The 16823-nt window shown below is 40.0% G+C and overlaps 3 protein-coding genes across 7 annotated transcripts in view; 1 reads left to right on the top strand and 2 right to left on the bottom strand.

Annotated features, from left to right (window-relative positions):
* Positions 1 to 16823, bottom strand: part of LOC125721613 (uncharacterized) — a 267609-nt gene that overhangs the window by 3094 nt on the left and 247692 nt on the right. The window contains exons 3-5 of the mRNA XM_048997590.1: positions 1742 to 1790; positions 1396 to 1484; positions 547 to 659 (exon numbers count right to left, since the gene is read on the bottom strand). Coding sequence (XP_048853547.1) covers positions 547 to 659; positions 1396 to 1484; positions 1742 to 1790 — 251 coding nt within the window. The remainder of the gene's footprint in view (positions 1 to 546; positions 660 to 1395; positions 1485 to 1741; positions 1791 to 16823) is intronic.
* Positions 1 to 16823, top strand: part of LOC125721587 (NACHT, LRR and PYD domains-containing protein 12-like) — a 340829-nt gene that overhangs the window by 138844 nt on the left and 185162 nt on the right. The window lies entirely within an intron of this gene.
* LOC125721612 (uncharacterized) overlaps positions 1 to 16823 on the bottom strand; it is a 41526-nt gene that overhangs the window by 16400 nt on the left and 8303 nt on the right. The gene's annotated exons all lie outside the window — the stretch shown is intronic.

Here is a 16823-nt window from a genome sequence, read left to right as displayed (position 1 = left end):
AGTGTGCTAAGCCTGTGATCAGAAAATAGCCCACTTTAGCCCAGCATGGGCACATCTGTGGGTCCTTCAGCAAGGCCCCCAGCTCCCTGGGTGCCACTATGACTGGCTGCCCATCACGGCCAGCTCACTCTGAGCAAGTTGGGGGAGGCAAAACGAAAATATCTTGATTAGGATCAATAAAAAGTATTAATTCTTATCCTACGGTCTGAGCATTCGGTCAATCCAAGTACAGAGAGTGGTAATGTGGACAATGCTGCTTGCATTTCCGGCCCAGCAAGGTCTGCTGCTGCTCCACAGCTATATATATATTCAGCACTGACCTTTTTCCATTCAGTGGTTGTTAAAATAACTTTGTGTAGCCTAGTAATGGTGTAGTGCAATATTCTTTGGTTTGTAATATAAGGGATTAAATAATATCTTCCAAGTGAGATACAGGCCCTCCACATTTTCAGTGAAAGGAGGCCAGACAGCATGAAAGCTCTTCCTACATTTGCCTCTGCTGTATCTCAGATTTTCAATAGGTAACATAGAAAACACATCTTTAACCTATTGTCTGAAGGCAGGGGGTCTGGAGGACTTCCACTGCGTGAGAGTTGTTCTTCCACCCAGCAGAGAGGAGAAGGCTGTGGCTCTGGCCTGTGAGGCGGTGTATTGTTTTTCTGCGGGGAGATGTGAGCATCGGGTGAGACTCGACTCAAATGCAGCCGCTTTGAGACAGACGTGGACTTTAAGGAAACACAGACTACACATGGAACAGCAATGACTGAGCTGGGGAACGCAGTGAGGGCAGACATATTTATACACAGCACACTAATCAGCGACAAAACAGGTGTACAGGGTTAGGATGGAGAACTATAATGGGATACAGGAGAATTAGGAGGGTTACAAAGGGCCAGCAGCGCCCTCTGCTGGCATGAGTGGGAGGAGACATGAAAAAATAAGAGATTACAGATCATGACAGGAGCACCAAGCACAGCAACAGTGGGGTCATGCTCAATTATCACACCACATATATGAGAAAACATTATGAAAATATGTTCCTAAAATTGTTCAAACATCAGCATGACCGAAACATACGACTGGTTGGATCTAGGCTACACTGGCACTGACAGCAGAGTGTAACAAATTACCAGCTACGACACATATCCAATGATTCAGAAGAAAGACAATTTGAAGAAACAAAGTGGTTAATTGACTATTGTATAATAATCAAATCACTTCATAATCATGTAATACATAATATGTCACGATGGGAAGAGGGACAGTCCAAGGGCAGCCTTGTGGTTTTTATTGCTGAGCCAAAAGACATGAATAGAAACCAAAAGGAGGAGGAGAACGCAAATAGGAGGGAGGGAGAGAGGAATAAGCAGGAGGAGTCGGGGAGAACCTACTAACACGGGGAGCAGAGAGGGGTCCTCCTCCTTTTTGGGTGAAACTAATTGCTTGTGACATGGTAAGAGGCAACTTCTTTCTTGAGAGAATTTCTTTAAAGGGCAAGACAACCAAAGCTGTTAATCCAACAGGAAAAAATAGCCTTTGTAGAATTCTATGTGAAGACCCTCTGGGCCAGGCGCCCTGCCGCTCTGCATTGTTTTCTTTGCATGTACAACTTTGTACTCCATAATTTTAATATTTTATCACGAAGCCTGAAGAGCAATATGAACTTTTCATGCTTTAAGTAAATTGTCTCATCCATTATTAGATTTAAACACAGTCATAATCCACAGCAAACTGTACTTACAGCCTTCATCCTGCTCTTCAGTCTCTGACGTGCTGCATCTAAATGGGGACTCGTCAAAAAGCCAAGTGGAGCTGTCATGAATGAAGGCCTTGTTCAAGCTTCCCCAGCCTGACAGCAGGTTAGTCTCTCATTTGACTAAAGTATATTTAACTTCTACAGAACTTTGCAGGCTCATCTAGGATGGAGAATTTCTGCTGCTGAGCGCATTAGAAAAGATTCTCAGAGGGAGATACGAGTCCTAGGTGCCTGCTGGGTACATATTCAAGACAGAGTTAGGACCGACTCCAAAAATTCTGCACTGTCTCCCAGATTGGGGGAAAAATTTGTATTTTACTGAAAATTGCATTTCTAATAGATGGAATCTGATTTACCTTAGACTTGGTCAGGAGTCATGTGGATAAATTTCAGAACAACAGATGGCCTGTGGGCTGGGAGGGACAGGCAGGTTGGCAGGTGGGGGCACGCGGAATGCTCCTGGGGGTGTGGTGGGTGTGCTTATATGATTTTCAGGAGCCGAAGCTAAGAGAGGCACTAAACTGCACAAACATCCTCATATACGAAGTTTTACATGAAAAGGGGCCATGGGCTTGTTGGCGCTATAATTCTTAGCACCCTGACTTGCTCTCTGGGGCTTTGGGTTTTTGAGACAATATGAGAAGGGCAGGTGCCCATTGGCGTGGAATTTCTCCGATTTGTGTTTTTCCTTCTTCCTCTTTTTGTTTTCTTCAATTGCCAACAAGAGAAATTAATATGACAATGCCAAAGCGTCTGTAATTGCAACAATTTTCTGGAAGAAGGGGTGTGTTTTTTGACATAAATGCAGGGGTGCCAATATTTTTGGCCATGACTGTAATAGTTATTTGTGATTTGTAATCATTATTTAATTTTATCGATCCATCTACCTACCTACACTAAAAAATGTACAGTTGGATGTAATTAATTTTAAGACAAATGGTTACATGAAATTACTATCCAAGAACATTTTATTTTGTAATTCAAATTTTTCTTATTTTTCAAACCAAAAAGTTACAGCACTTCAGCCATTCACATTTATAAAACAATATGACCAATCACTAGTTCAACCTCCCAGCCATTTATCCTTCAAAGACATGGCCCTAGAAACGTTCCCACATTTTCATCATATCTTGTTTCCCATTTAGTCTGTCCAACATCTTTTCATATGAAGCTGCCTTAATCATCTCATCGGTCCATTCCTTTATATTGGGGATTGTTGAGGACTTCAAATGCCTTAATATTACCCTCATGGCAGTTATGAGTCCCACCATCACAGCCTTAAACTGTTTATTATTCACCTTTGGCAATTCCACTCTATCTCCTAGCAGACAGAGTCGGGTTTGTGGGGTAAAGTAAAGCCTAGCCATTTGTCCAGGAGATCAAGCTCTCTACCCCAAAATGGATATACCTGAGAGCACTGCCACAGCATGTGTAAATAAGCCCCCACCTGCCTTCTAAAATTCCAACACTGATCAGTATTAATTAGTCCAGTTCTATTTAGTCTAACTAGTGTCCAGTACTATCTGTGTATAATTTTATACACTAAATAAATTTACCTTTTACTTCCCTATATTTCCCCACTCTAGAAAGTATTCTTAACCATTCATCTTCTCTATTTTAACACTCGTGACTCAATGCCTCAGTTGCAAAAACTTCCAAAAACTCCCTCCTCCTTCTACATCATACTTACTCTTTACGTCTGATTATGACATAAACATCCCATTTCCGAATAAATCCCAAAGAGTTTTCACCCCTTTGGGTTGCCATTGTTTCCATACTTTTTCCTATTTGTATTTCAGGATTGTGCCAAATTGAGGAATATGGCTGCATGTAATGTGATACTTTAAGCTTCTTATGTATTTTGATCCATACATTCCTCAAAAAAGATATTATCGGGTTTGTGTTTCTTATATTGTCCCCCCATTGTCTGTGCAGAGGTTGAAATAGTGAAGTCAAATCGCTCTCGATAGCTATCCAGTCCACATCAGAATTCACATTCTTCCAGTGATAGTAGAGTTTGGCTATTTCAAATGACATGCTATGTAATCTAACATCTGGCAATCCTAGACCTCCCTTGTCTCTGGGCGAAGTAATTTTAATCCTAGGTTTTTTCTTTCCCAACAAAAATCTTTTACTATACTCTCGTACTGTTCAAATATCCTTTCCGGAATATTAAATGGAAGCATCATAGAGAGATAATTAACTTGAGGCACCACAACCATTTTAGTAACATTAACTTTCCCCCCATAAGGATAATTTCAATGCTTTCCATTTGTCCATATTAGGTTTAATTTTGTTCAATGAGGGTTCAAAATTCTGAATTATTATTTTGTCAATATATAAACAGATTTAAATTTCATGTTTATAGTTCAATTTTATGTTATATAAACAAAATAATTTTAATACAGTGCATTTTTTTATTAATTCAACAGCACCCATGTTCAATCCACTTAAGTTTGGAAGGTGTATTGGAAGGTAACGCAGATATTTCTTAAGTGGGCATCCAGAGATTTCGTCCCCCATCCAAGCACCCCTTTTCTCCACTAGTTCTGTATGGAGCTCAATAGGAGGAATGGAGAGGTAGAGAAAGGGGTTAGTCTCACACAAAATGTAATGCAAAATAAAGAGTAAATACAAGTGCCATGAAGCAGAATTGAGCTCCAGCAGGCCTCGACTTACAGTAAAGGAATTGTAAGGCAGACATGCCAACAAAACAGCTTTACATTCCCAATTCCAAACCATTAATGGGCAACCTTAGAGTGACGACGGCTAAAAAAAACCTTAGCTATAAGCAGGAATGAAACATTGTGAAAAGCCAAGACTCCACATGAACATGTTCTCCCCTTGCAGAGTCAGATCATGCATTTGAAGTGTTCCCAAGTGATTGTGTGTTTTAGGTTCCTGTTAGTGAGGGGTCCTTTGCCGTTCTGTCTGACATCCAACAGAAAGTCCGCTGTGTCTCTGCAACTTAAGCTGAGTCAGTGTAAGTGTGTGGCTCAGTAGCTCAAGTATTTGGGCTTGTAATCCAAAGTTTGCTGGTTTAAATCCAGCTTCAGATGGATAACTGTATGTTTATGGGCCATTGAGTTATGAAAAATAATCAAGAGGAGTACAGAGGTCTGGTGATGAACTTTGTAGCTTGGTGCCACACAAACCACCTGCAGCTTAACACCTCAAAAACTAAGGAGCTGGTCATTGACTTTGGGAGGTCCAGACCACGTCCACGACCAGTTCTGATCAGGGAAGAGGAAGTGGAGGTGGTCAACTCATACAAGTACCTAGGACTGTGGGTGGATAACAAACTGGACTGGACAATCAACACACAGCACCTGTACAAAAAGGGTCAAAGCAGACTGTACTTCCTGAGGAGGCTGCGGTCCTTCAACATCTGCAGGAAGCTCCTGTGGATGTTCTACCAGTCTGTGGTTGCCAGTGTCCTCTTTTACGCTGTTGTGTGCTGGGGGAGCAGCACAGCAAAGAGGGACTTATCCAGGCTGGAAAAGCTAGTAAGGAGGGCCGGCTCGGTAGTCGGCATGAAGCTGGACTCTCTGTTGACAGTGGCTGAGAAGAGAACTCTCAACAAACTGCTGTCCATTATGGACAATGTTAGGCACCCTCTGCACACTGTCATACACAAACAGAGGAGCCTGTTCAGTGACAGGATGCTTCTCCCCAAGTCGAGAACCAACAGACTAAAAAACTCCTTTGTCCCACACGCCATCAAACTGTTCAACTCCTCACTGAGGGGGAGGAGGAGGAGGGGAAACAGGAGGTCAGAGGAGGACGGGGAGAAACAGGAACAATAAATTGCACCAGACAATTGAACATTCGGACTGTGCAATACATATCACAATCTCTATACACACTGTGTCTCTACATAACTGCTGCTAAATCCCTCTATTTCCCTTTTATTGTGAATAGTTTTTCCCTTTCCCCCCTCCCTACCCGTATCCTTATCTGTATGTTGGCTCTTACTTTAGTATGTGTATTTTAAATTCCTCCTCTTACATTGGAATTTTTTATTTTTTTTTTTATTGTATTTTTATAACTTGTAATATGCTGGTGTACAGCTGCTGGAAACTAGAATTTCCCAGAGGAACCTTCCCGAGGGATTAATAAAATTCTATCTATCTATCTATCAATGTAGTGAATCACTATATTCTCAAATTACTTGTACTTTTATGAACAACACCATTTATTAAACAAACAAATCTGCATTGGCAGAATGAAAAATTAAAATAAACTATCATTTAAGAAACTGTGGAAAACTGAATTTACAATATTTGTAAAATGAAGGAAGAGTCAATTAACTTAACGGAAAATGTGCTGGTAATTTTCTGCCAGTACATTTTCCGTTTTTTGGTGGATCTAGTATGTTTCATGGCTTCACTGTATTTCCCTGTGCAATGATCAGTTTCATCTAACTGCTGATGTTAAAGGCAGAGCTGAAATTTAGTTTAGTCATGACCTCAAAATTTAATTGAGTAGGTATTCTGTACAACCAGACGGAACTGCTGGTTATCACCTGCTTTTTCTAAGTGAGGTCTAAATGTAAAGTTTCAAATTGCACAATATATATTAATCTGTTTTTAATGTTTTTACAAAATATTTTTTATGTGTTTGCATCTTATATTTTGTATAATGTGCTTGTACATTTAATTCTTCCTTGATTTCGGTGTAATGAAGTGTAACTAGTGAAAAAGAGAGAAACGTTTGGGAAGCATTATTGAGCTGATTGTCCAGAGTCACTTGGGTGACAATTAAGGTCAATATAAATCACCTATTACCCACTGTAATCCTTTGTATTCCCCCGCACACTCTGTTAACAAAATAAGAGGGTTGAAGTCAAATCAGGTTAAAAATGTAAATTTGATCCTCCGCCTATCGCGGAAGATGCGTTCCAGACCCATCAGCGATAGGTGAAAATCCACGATACAGAAGGATCATATAAATCTTTTCTGAAGTTTAAGCCTTAAAATACCCCTCCCACATGCTTTAAACACATGTAAACTCATTAAAACAACACATATATCTGTATGTCGGGCTAAGGATATGAGTAACATAATAATAATAATAAAAAAATAATAGTATGTAATATATATATATATATATATGTATATATATATATATATACACACACACACACACAACTTTCTCTCTATATATGTAATGGAATATATAAAAATAAAAACATATATGGCTCTTACACATTCTTTTCATCCTTCTTCATGTAGCGTACTGTTGATTCATTCAAGCCATAATGGCGAACGCCGTCCGCATAACGCTTTCCTTCCCGAAGCACATCCAGAAGTTTTACCTTCTCCTGAATGGTCAACGTCTTCCATCGTAGGGCTTAGAACAAAACGAAAACAATCGGACCACAAACAATGTACGGCATATGCAGAGAATTGTGAGGCGTTGGAGGAAAATCCGCGATATAGTGGGGAATCGCTGTAATGTGAAATCTGCCAATCCTGGTTTTCAGCACCATGGACAGAAACCTGTCGTTTATAGGGACCTATTATGCCCATTTTCACTGTTCATAATTGGATTTTTATGGTCTGCTAGAATAGATTCACCCTTTTAATAGGTGATATCCTAGAATCCAATATATTATTGCAGGGCTGTTTTCATTTGATATTAACCAAACGTGATATATTTATTTTTACTTTTGATATCTCGTCCTTTTCCCATTATCTGATAAGAGCCGCTGTCTGCTGAGACAAGCTGGTGTGTTTTTACTGCTCATTGAAAAGTGGGTGGTGCGGACATTGTGTATTACATCACACTATGAGACAGTCACTGATTGGTGGGCTCTGAGGGGGCGGTGTGACCTGAAAATCATCCATCAATCAACCCAGGATGGGGGGCCAGCCCATCGCAGGGCACACTCACACACCATTCACTCACACATGCTCTCCTACGGGCAATTTAGCAAGTACAATTAGCCTCAGCATGTCTTTGGAATGTGGGGGGAAACCGAAGTACCCAGAGGAAACCCCACGACGACATGGAGAGAACATGCAAACTCCGCACACATGTGACCCATGCGGAGACTCGAACCTGGAACCCAGAGGTGTGAGGCAACAGTGCTAACCACTGTACCGCTCCTGAAAATCATGAACTATTTTAAATGTTGTAGTATTTTTGAAATATTTATTAATTTTAAATATTTATTAAATCAAAACATTGGGCAGTATACATGTTATAGCTACTTATTAATGAATAAGCAATATAATAAGATTCAATTTTGCTTTCACTACTTAAAGCGCCAGAACAACGTATTTGAAAAATTCAACAGCAATATCTCTTACCAGAAATCAGGAACAGGTTAAGAAAATCCACAGACTTGGTCGCGAGCAGTTTAATATACGAACTATTTCCTTCTACCCGACTCCACACACCAATAATATCACTGCGCAGCAGATATCGCCAGGGAGCTCGCGCTTGTGTCTAATGCGCAGTGATACGAGTAGTGTACTTCGATAGAAGCCCGACATTTCTACGGCTGATATTTCCAAACCTGAACAACTCCCAGTGGAACTTTCATGAATAGATAACATTAAGACCCCTCTAAAATATCTTTTTATAGTTTTGGGGTGAACCTCCCATTTAAACGAAGTACATCGTGGTGCTCATGAATTTGAAAGCCTAGATGCCTCAGCTCGCTTTTCCACAACGTGTCAGCAGCGCCACCATCTTGGAGCGATAATTAGACATAAACAAGCAACATGTCAGGGTGTAGATGGAAAGATCTTTTAGCCATAACTTCTTTACTAATTAACGCATTTATATCTTACAATTATGTAGAATAAATAAACAAGCCCACCACTACTGCCCCCCCCCCCAATTTATGTAGTACTGCTCATAGCATTCTCAACAAAAACTAATGCTAGTATCCCGTCAGTGTCACAGGCTAGTAAATATGTTACGTATCTTATTTGACCGTACCGCAGATTTTTTTACCTGTGAAATGTGGTTCCCTGTTTTCTAAGTTTTAACATTCCTCATGTTGTTGCAGTTTCGAAAATAATCGGTTCACTAAATCATATCTATGAATCCTCTATTTCACAATTACCGCGCCAACATCGCGTATCGCCCAACGAGGCACACAGGGTTTCAAATCTATGGCGGTGCTGCCTACGCTACTACCAGTCACATGACACAGGAGCTACCGTATACCCGCCAATCGGGAGCCGGCTAGATCAACCACGCCCACCCGTCACATAGAGAAGAGTGAGGCGAAAGAAGCGAATCAGTTTAAAAATGTCACCATCAACGCAGTGTTCAGTAGTCTGAAGGTATTTTACTTTAAGCAAGGCACAAATTGAAGTTGTATTATTTGTGATAAAATTTGAAGATTAGCCATCCCCAAGGAGCTGACAGGAAAGCCAGGTACAGGTTTAGTCCTCCTTAATCAGCTTGTCGGTTACTAAATGTCGGCAAATAAGCTTGCCTTTTTCTGTGATTTTTTTTTTTCAGTTTAATTGACACTTAACGAAGTAATCTGAGACCTGAGATATAACATTAGCAACGATGGTCATTTTTTACAATCATGGATTTTAACATTGAGGACGTGTGTCACATGTCATTTTCACATAGAGGGAGTTTAATTGTTTTTATCTGTGTCTGTGTGTCAACATATGTCTATTTAGTTATGTCACTCAAATGTATGATTAGTATTGACATTTCCGTAGACTACTATGTTGTAATAAAACTGCATGGTCCTCTGGGAGTTGGGCAATAGAACGGAATTGTAAAGTATCAATAAGAAACACTATTAATGAAGTAGCCGCCCTAACCTTTTACTTTGTATGAAGTGTGCATACAAAACACAAATAATGCAGTTGTACTGTTATGTATGTAATTTAAAAGGTATACTTGCCAGCAAAAGATTGAGTTAATAAAATTAAATGAAAAGTATTAAGACCCCTTGTCATTAATAGTATTATATACTTCTTAATTTTACAAAGACTTTTTTTTCTCTCATATATTTAAGTTTTTGAAATTGATAATCTGGAAAACTGCTGCCTGGGATCCACTATCCATTCTTGACTCTTGGAATAGGAATTGAAGTCGAATCAAACAGCCTTACAGCACCCTCTTGTGACATACAGTAATATGAATGAAGTGTCCCGTTTTAAGAGGCAGACGTTGAGGCCGAATTTAAGTTGGTCACAAATGTATTTTTCTTCTGCAGCTAGAAGCGTCGTCTGAGCCTGATTTTAACTGGCATGTCGGTGTGGGATTCTTGTAGTAGAAGTTATGTGAATTGTGGTACTCTGAAATTAAGTGATATGTGTATTAGAATCGTGAAGTGTCATCTTCCTTTTGTTTTAGGTTCGCCCCGGGCATTTTTATGAACTGTATTGTAATATCAGACAGTGTGTCATGAATTTCTGAAGGGATGTTATATATGACCGTTTCTTGGATACGTCTCTTGTACAGTAGTTGCAGTTTGTCAGGACAAGACTGTTTGTCTAATCTGACATGGTGAACAAGTCCTGTGATTAAAGCATGTCTGCTGCTTAAAACATTGTGTTGTATGCTGAAGGTTTCTTGCCGGTACACGTTGAATTACCGTTCCATTAGAATATTCAAGTGTTATTTTTAAAATCATTTAATGAAATAGGTATTTATCTCATCATTGATGACTGTGGTCCACCTGTGTGACAAGTAACCTGTCCCGGACAGAGGTTTCTTCAAGGCCTGTTGTAGGAACCCCATGGTGTAGCATTATGAGAAAGTATACAGGGAGTAGTACAAATGAGCAGTCGCCCTGCCCCTCTTTTACTCATTTTGGATGCTTAAATTACTAAATTGTGTCTTTAATGCTAATCTGTATGATTCTATGGTCTGAGTGTGTCTCCAGTACTACATGAATGGTAAACCTAAAAACTCTACTTCTCTTAGCTTAATAATATTTTCTTTATTGAGTTGAATTAGTTTGTGTCTAATTTTCATTTTATTGATTTTCTGCACGGGGGCGGCATGGTGGTGCAGTGGTTAGCACTGTTGCCTCACACCTCTGGGACCCGGGTTCGAGTCTCCGCCTGGGTCACATGTGTGTGGAGTTTGCATGTTCTCCCCATGTTGTCGTGGGGTTTCCTCCGGGTACTCCGGTATCCCCCCACAGTCCAAAAACATGCTGAGGCTAACTGGAGTTGCTAAATTGCCCGTAGGTGTGCGTGTGAGAGTGAATGGTGTATGAGTGTGCCCTGCGATGGGCTGGCCCCCCATCCTGGGTTGTTCCCTGCCTCATGCCCATTGCTTCCGGGATAGGCTCCGGACCCCCTGCGACCCAGTAGGATAAGTGATTTGGGAAATGGATGGATGGATGGATGGGATGATTTTTTGCACACTTGGATTATTTATTTGCCCCCCTTGTCTTTTGTACATCTTACTTTGAAAAACTTTCATGTTATATTTTAAAACATCTGTACATCTTACTTTGAAAAACTTTCATGTTACGTCTTAAAACATTTGTGTAACTAAAAAATTATGGTCAAGTTATATTACCAAAAAAACTTCATTTGATAAATTTATATAATTTGTGCAACATGTTTGAAAAATAAACAATGTACAACTATGTTCAAGTTAGATTAAGAACAACACATTTGATAAATGCATACATTTGGTATAACATCTGTAAAATGTTACACTACTTGATAATGGTTGTCCGTTCTTCCCCATTGCTAGCATTCCGATCTTTTGCTCACCCCAGACATGGATATTACATTACAAGTTTTTTCAACGCTTGCATCTCCTTACGCCCCCGACTATCCTTGAACAGCGAATGGAAGAAATCCCCCTTTTCTTCAAACATCCGCATCCAAGTCACGAACGGTATTCTCAGCCCAAAACAGTCGCATTTCGGCCGCTGACATATATTCAGCATTCTGTCCCCCAGCTCCCCGGTCGCGTCCCACTTTATAAAGGTCCTCCGATCATTACCTTCGTCAGGATTTTTAAACTGCATGGCCATATTGTAGATGTTCCCCCGATTGTCAGGGTTGGTGGTCGCTTTCATCATCGGGACGCTGATAGACTTCAAGTTTCCCCATTCATCTTCAGAGGAACTCAGTAGATGCGGGTCGTCTTTCGCGGGGTCTGTGCCGTCTACGGCGATCTGAAACATGTGCAGTTCCTCCTCATCGTAGTCAAAGAGCCAGATCAGTTTATCCCCGTTGGGCATCTCGCAGGTACAGATGTAGCCGCTTGAATTTTCCCCTCCCAACCGGCTGCCTGCCGGTTGCCTGCCAAAAGCCAGCCAAAGGGACTGACCCCCCTCCTTATGGGGGTGAGCCTAAATTATCGTCTAAACCCGCCCATCTATTCACTTGCACTTGTTACCATGAGATGGCGCTTTCTTTACAAAAACACATTTTAGTTGTGGTCACAAGTTTACATACAACAGGTATCAACCAGAATCTTTTGGTAGCCATTAGCAAGCCTCTGGCATAATTCTGGCTGAATATTTGACCACTCTTCTTTGCAGAATTTCTAGTTCATTTAAACTAGTTGGGTTCCAGGCACAGACCTGGCTTTTCAGCATAACCCACAACTGTTTTGAAGCTTGGCGTCCTGATCAGGAGTGACAATTTATATAAAAACATAAAAACATAAGAAATGTATAAACGAGAGGAGGCCATTCAGCCCATCAAGCTCATTTGAGGAGAACTGTAATAGCTCAGCAACTAATAGCTAACTATTTTGTTGTTCTAATATTCATTTATTGTATTGTATTATTCCTGTAATATAATGTGATTGCACATTTTATACTTCAAAGTTTAATCTGTTACATGTTATAAACTGTGAAAAGGCTAGTATTGTGTGTTTTCTTACAGTTTTTTTTCATTTGCTAAGACAGTACCATAGATTCTACTCTGTCTCTTCACATACATGATCCATCCTTGGCATTGCTCTGGAGAAATATCTTGGCATACAGTATTCATTGTTTGATCTTGTGTGAATTTACATAATTTGTTTATTTTATGTGTTTTTTACAATCTATTTTAGAAAGGGTCTTGATAGTAATTTAGTAAAATGATATATTTCAGTTTTGACTGTTTTACTAGCAGTTTTAGGGTCAGTATGTACTTATGTGCAAAATGGCCTCTGATAAATTAATTGAAGAATAAATTTTGAAGACTTTATTGATTGCATTTTGTATGACAGCAAAGCAAAATGCTTAACAGTTTAGCTCACATGAGCTAATGTTGTGGTGAAGAGTTTTGAGAAACCAACTTCAGTATTGCAGTATCTGTCTTAGCAATTGAAAAAAACTGTAAAATTCCCACTGCCTTTCCAAACTGATTGGTGTGAGGAGCAGTGACAGACATTCCAGACTGATGGGCCATTGACAGTATGCAAAGGTCTGGTGACTCCAAAGTCACTTCAAAGTTGTAACACTTTAGTAATCAAACCTCACACAATTCTTTGAATATCTCATTCACCTTTGTGTAGCCAGCCCCAATGTCTATAAGCTTCAGAGCTCAAACGTCTTGGCTAGAAATGTTTATAATGTGATGTTTTACAATTTGTCAGCACCACTGAAAATATGTTTCGAAAAGTGTATGTTTAAAGTTGATTTTAACAAAAAAATAGAATAATCACATTCAAAATGATCTCAGATTATTGATGCTGTGTTTGTGCTGAATAAAAGCCTTTGTAGCACTTTGGGATAAATATTGTTTAGATAAGTGAAATATTTTACAGTTTTTCTGAATTGCTGAAATATTAGAAATCATTTTGGGAACAAAACTGCATGCCAATTGCCAAAAGCCATGTATTGAAACAATCACTTTGGCAAAACTTTAAACCATGCTCACCTAATTAGATACAATTTGCAGATCTCAGTCACCCTTTTTGCAAAACTTGAAACACATTCTCATTCATCAAAACACATTTTGAGCTATGGTGAACTTTGATGAAAAATAGAAAACACAGGCCGCAGAAGAGAGAGGAGTAATACCGCTTCCATCAAATTGACAGGTCGGGTCAAAAGGTCACTTGTGGGTGGGGCTTGTGTAGGCGGGGCTTGGTTGTGGTGGTACGATGTGAGGTCACGGGAGTTGGATTTATTTATTTATTTATTTATTATTTTAGATTATTATTTTTTATTATTATACATTATTTATTTATTTTAAATTATTATTTAATTATTATTTTATTTTTAAATTATATTGAGGAGAGTGCTATATTGAGGAGAGTGCTTATGAGTGTGTGTGTTATTTTAATAAGTAATTATTTTGTCGGGCACCGCCGGGGCTGAGCGGGGGTGGGTTACCTGATGGAGCGTGAGCGTACGGCGTGTCTGGTGTTACGGAACCGTGGTAAGGTCCCAGGCTTTGGAGAATCACCAAAGGACTTAGAACGCTGTGTCTGGTGCGGTACTGCGCTAAGGTCCCCACGGTTTTGGATAATCCTCGGAGAGAGCGATGCCGGAGAGCTGAGAGCCGTGCCATTGCGCGAGTCTGATGCCGGAGAGCTGAGAGCCGTGCCGCTGCGCGAGTCTGAGAGAAACTCTGAGAGCCTGAGACTCTGGGAGAAAATGATAAAGTTGGAGCAAAGAATGAGAGGAGGAGGCGGAGGGTCTGTCGTCCAATAAAAACGCTTGGCGGTAGTTTTGACAGTGTATGTGTGTTTCTTCTTCACGCAAGCGTTTGTATTACATCAGCGTATGGGGCCACACTTTTGAAGGCCGTCTCTAACAACTTGGGCCATATATAAAATCTGTTTGAAGTTTTGTTTTTCATATATGACCTCGCACAAGTACAGATATGGGTTAATAGAGACACGATATGAGTGCACCTGGTTAATAGCAATTAAATAATCTAGTAAAGACACGCAAGCGTTGTATTACATCAGCGTATGGAGCCATACTTTTGAAGGTCATCTCTAATGACTCGGGCCATACATCAAGTTGGGTAAATCCTGTTTTTCATACATGACAGTACAGATATGGGTTAATAGAGAAACGATATGACTGCACCTGGTTGATATTACGGCGAGCGGGGGTGCCTTTTCCTCCTAGGGTAGAGGCACAAGCATCTTCGAGGTCTTACCCTTCCTGCCAGCCAAAGAGGTTCATCCAGGCCTTACCCGGTGAGTATATTATTTCTTTTATTCGTGTGATAAAAACGCTAATTAATTAAATTAAATTAAAAATAACATTCTAATAATAGGTATTCTCTGTTTTTTTTCTATGTACAAGAGAGAGACTGCGCTGACCGGTCAAGAGAAAATCTACAAGAGACCTGAATCAGCAGTGTTATAAAGCACATAGCCAACGCTAATTAATAAAGAATTTAAGCATAATAGCCCAGACGTACCATGGCCTATAGCTGGTAGAAATGGAGCTATCCTACGGCCTACAAGATAAAAGCATATGGCACCAAATTGGAATCAGTAGTCTTTAAAAGAATAAATGGACTAGCAACTGTCTCTGGGGGAGCACCCCCGGTTAGGTACTATTAAGCAGCATTTAGTGACATGCATCAAAACACATTTTTAAAAACTTTGACAGAATAAAGTCTTAGTTATTTTAATAGATACGTTTTTCAGTAAATGTTTATTCACGCGCATGCGGAGAAACACACACCCCGGAGGTCAAACTAAAAAAAAAAGTTGATACAAACTACAGTTGTATCGGACACGCACACAAAAACACTAAAAGAGTTTTGCTCAATCAAAAAAACACCAAACATATATAGTTCACGTTTTTTATTAAAATGTATAAGGATTGTTTTGTTATAGCGAAATTTTAAATTAATATGAGTGGGATATAAGACATTTAGGCAACAGGATTTGAGTATTTGAACGGCTAGAAATGATCGACCAGGCAGGCAGAAGTCTGCTTTTCTTATCTCACAAGTCATGGAAGAGTGGGAGGGGGCCACATAAGTGTGGGGTAGGAACTGTGGAATCAGGCAGGGGTGTAAGAATTTAGGATATAGTCTTGTTATTTTAAAGAAGGTGTACATGATTATTTAATTATATTTAATAGGAACCAGTAAGCTGCATTTAGCACCATGCTGCAAATACACATTAAAAACTTTAAAGAATAAGGTCTTAGTTATTTTAATAAATATGTTTTTTCAGTAAATGTATATTCATGCTCATGTGCACGTGCACAAGCACACACACACACACCAGTGGTCAGGGGCTTTAGAGTTTAACTTTAGGTCTGTGAAAGTATAGGACTGCGATGTGTATACAGACCCCAAAACATACTAACTTAGTCGTTCATGAGTCTTATTGTGAAAAACCACACAAAATAGACTTGTAAATTTTAAAGAAAAGACATTAACAGCTTTTGTTAATGTTTAAATGTATAAAAACTTTAGATGTGTTTGTTAAACAGTCAAACAAAAATGTGTTATTTTAAAGTAGTATAAAATATAACCTTAACTTTGGACGCAAGATGAACAACCTACACACACACACACACACACACACACACGCACACACACACACACACACACACACACAGCAAAACCCCAAGCATGCGCACAAGCGCACAACCAAAGGTTGGGAAGTGTGCTTTCCTTATCTCACAAGCCATGGAAGGGTGGGAGGGGGGCCACATAAGTGGGGGGTAGGAACTGTGGAATCAGGCAAGGGTGTAAGAATTTAGGATATAGTCTTGTTATTTTAAAGAAGGTGTACATGATTATTTAATTACATTTAATAGCAACCAGTAAGCTGCATTTACACATTAAATGCAAATACACATTAAAAACTTTAAAGAATGGTAATATAACTTGACCATAGTTTTTAGTTACACAAATATTTTAAGACGTAACATGAAAGTTTTTCAAAGTATCCATCCATCCATCATCTCCCGCTTAATCCGGAGTCGGGTCGCGGGGGCAGCAGCCTCAGCAGGGAGACCCAGACTTCCCTCTCCCCGGCCACTTCGTCTAGCTCCTCTGGGGGGACCCCGAGGCGTTCCCAGGCCACCCGAGAGACATAGTCTCTCCAGCGTGTCCTGGGTCTTCCCCGGGGCCTCCTCCCAGTGGGACATGCCCGGAATACCTCCCCAGGGAGGCGTCCCGGAGGCATC

The sequence above is a fragment of the Brienomyrus brachyistius genome, unplaced genomic scaffold (genome assembly GCF_023856365.1).
Source record: "Brienomyrus brachyistius isolate T26 unplaced genomic scaffold, BBRACH_0.4 scaffold34, whole genome shotgun sequence".
NCBI classification, from domain to species: Eukaryota; Metazoa; Chordata; class Actinopteri; order Osteoglossiformes; family Mormyridae; genus Brienomyrus; species Brienomyrus brachyistius.
Note: the sequence above shows the minus strand (reverse complement) of the source record. Positions and strands in the feature narration are given on the sequence as shown.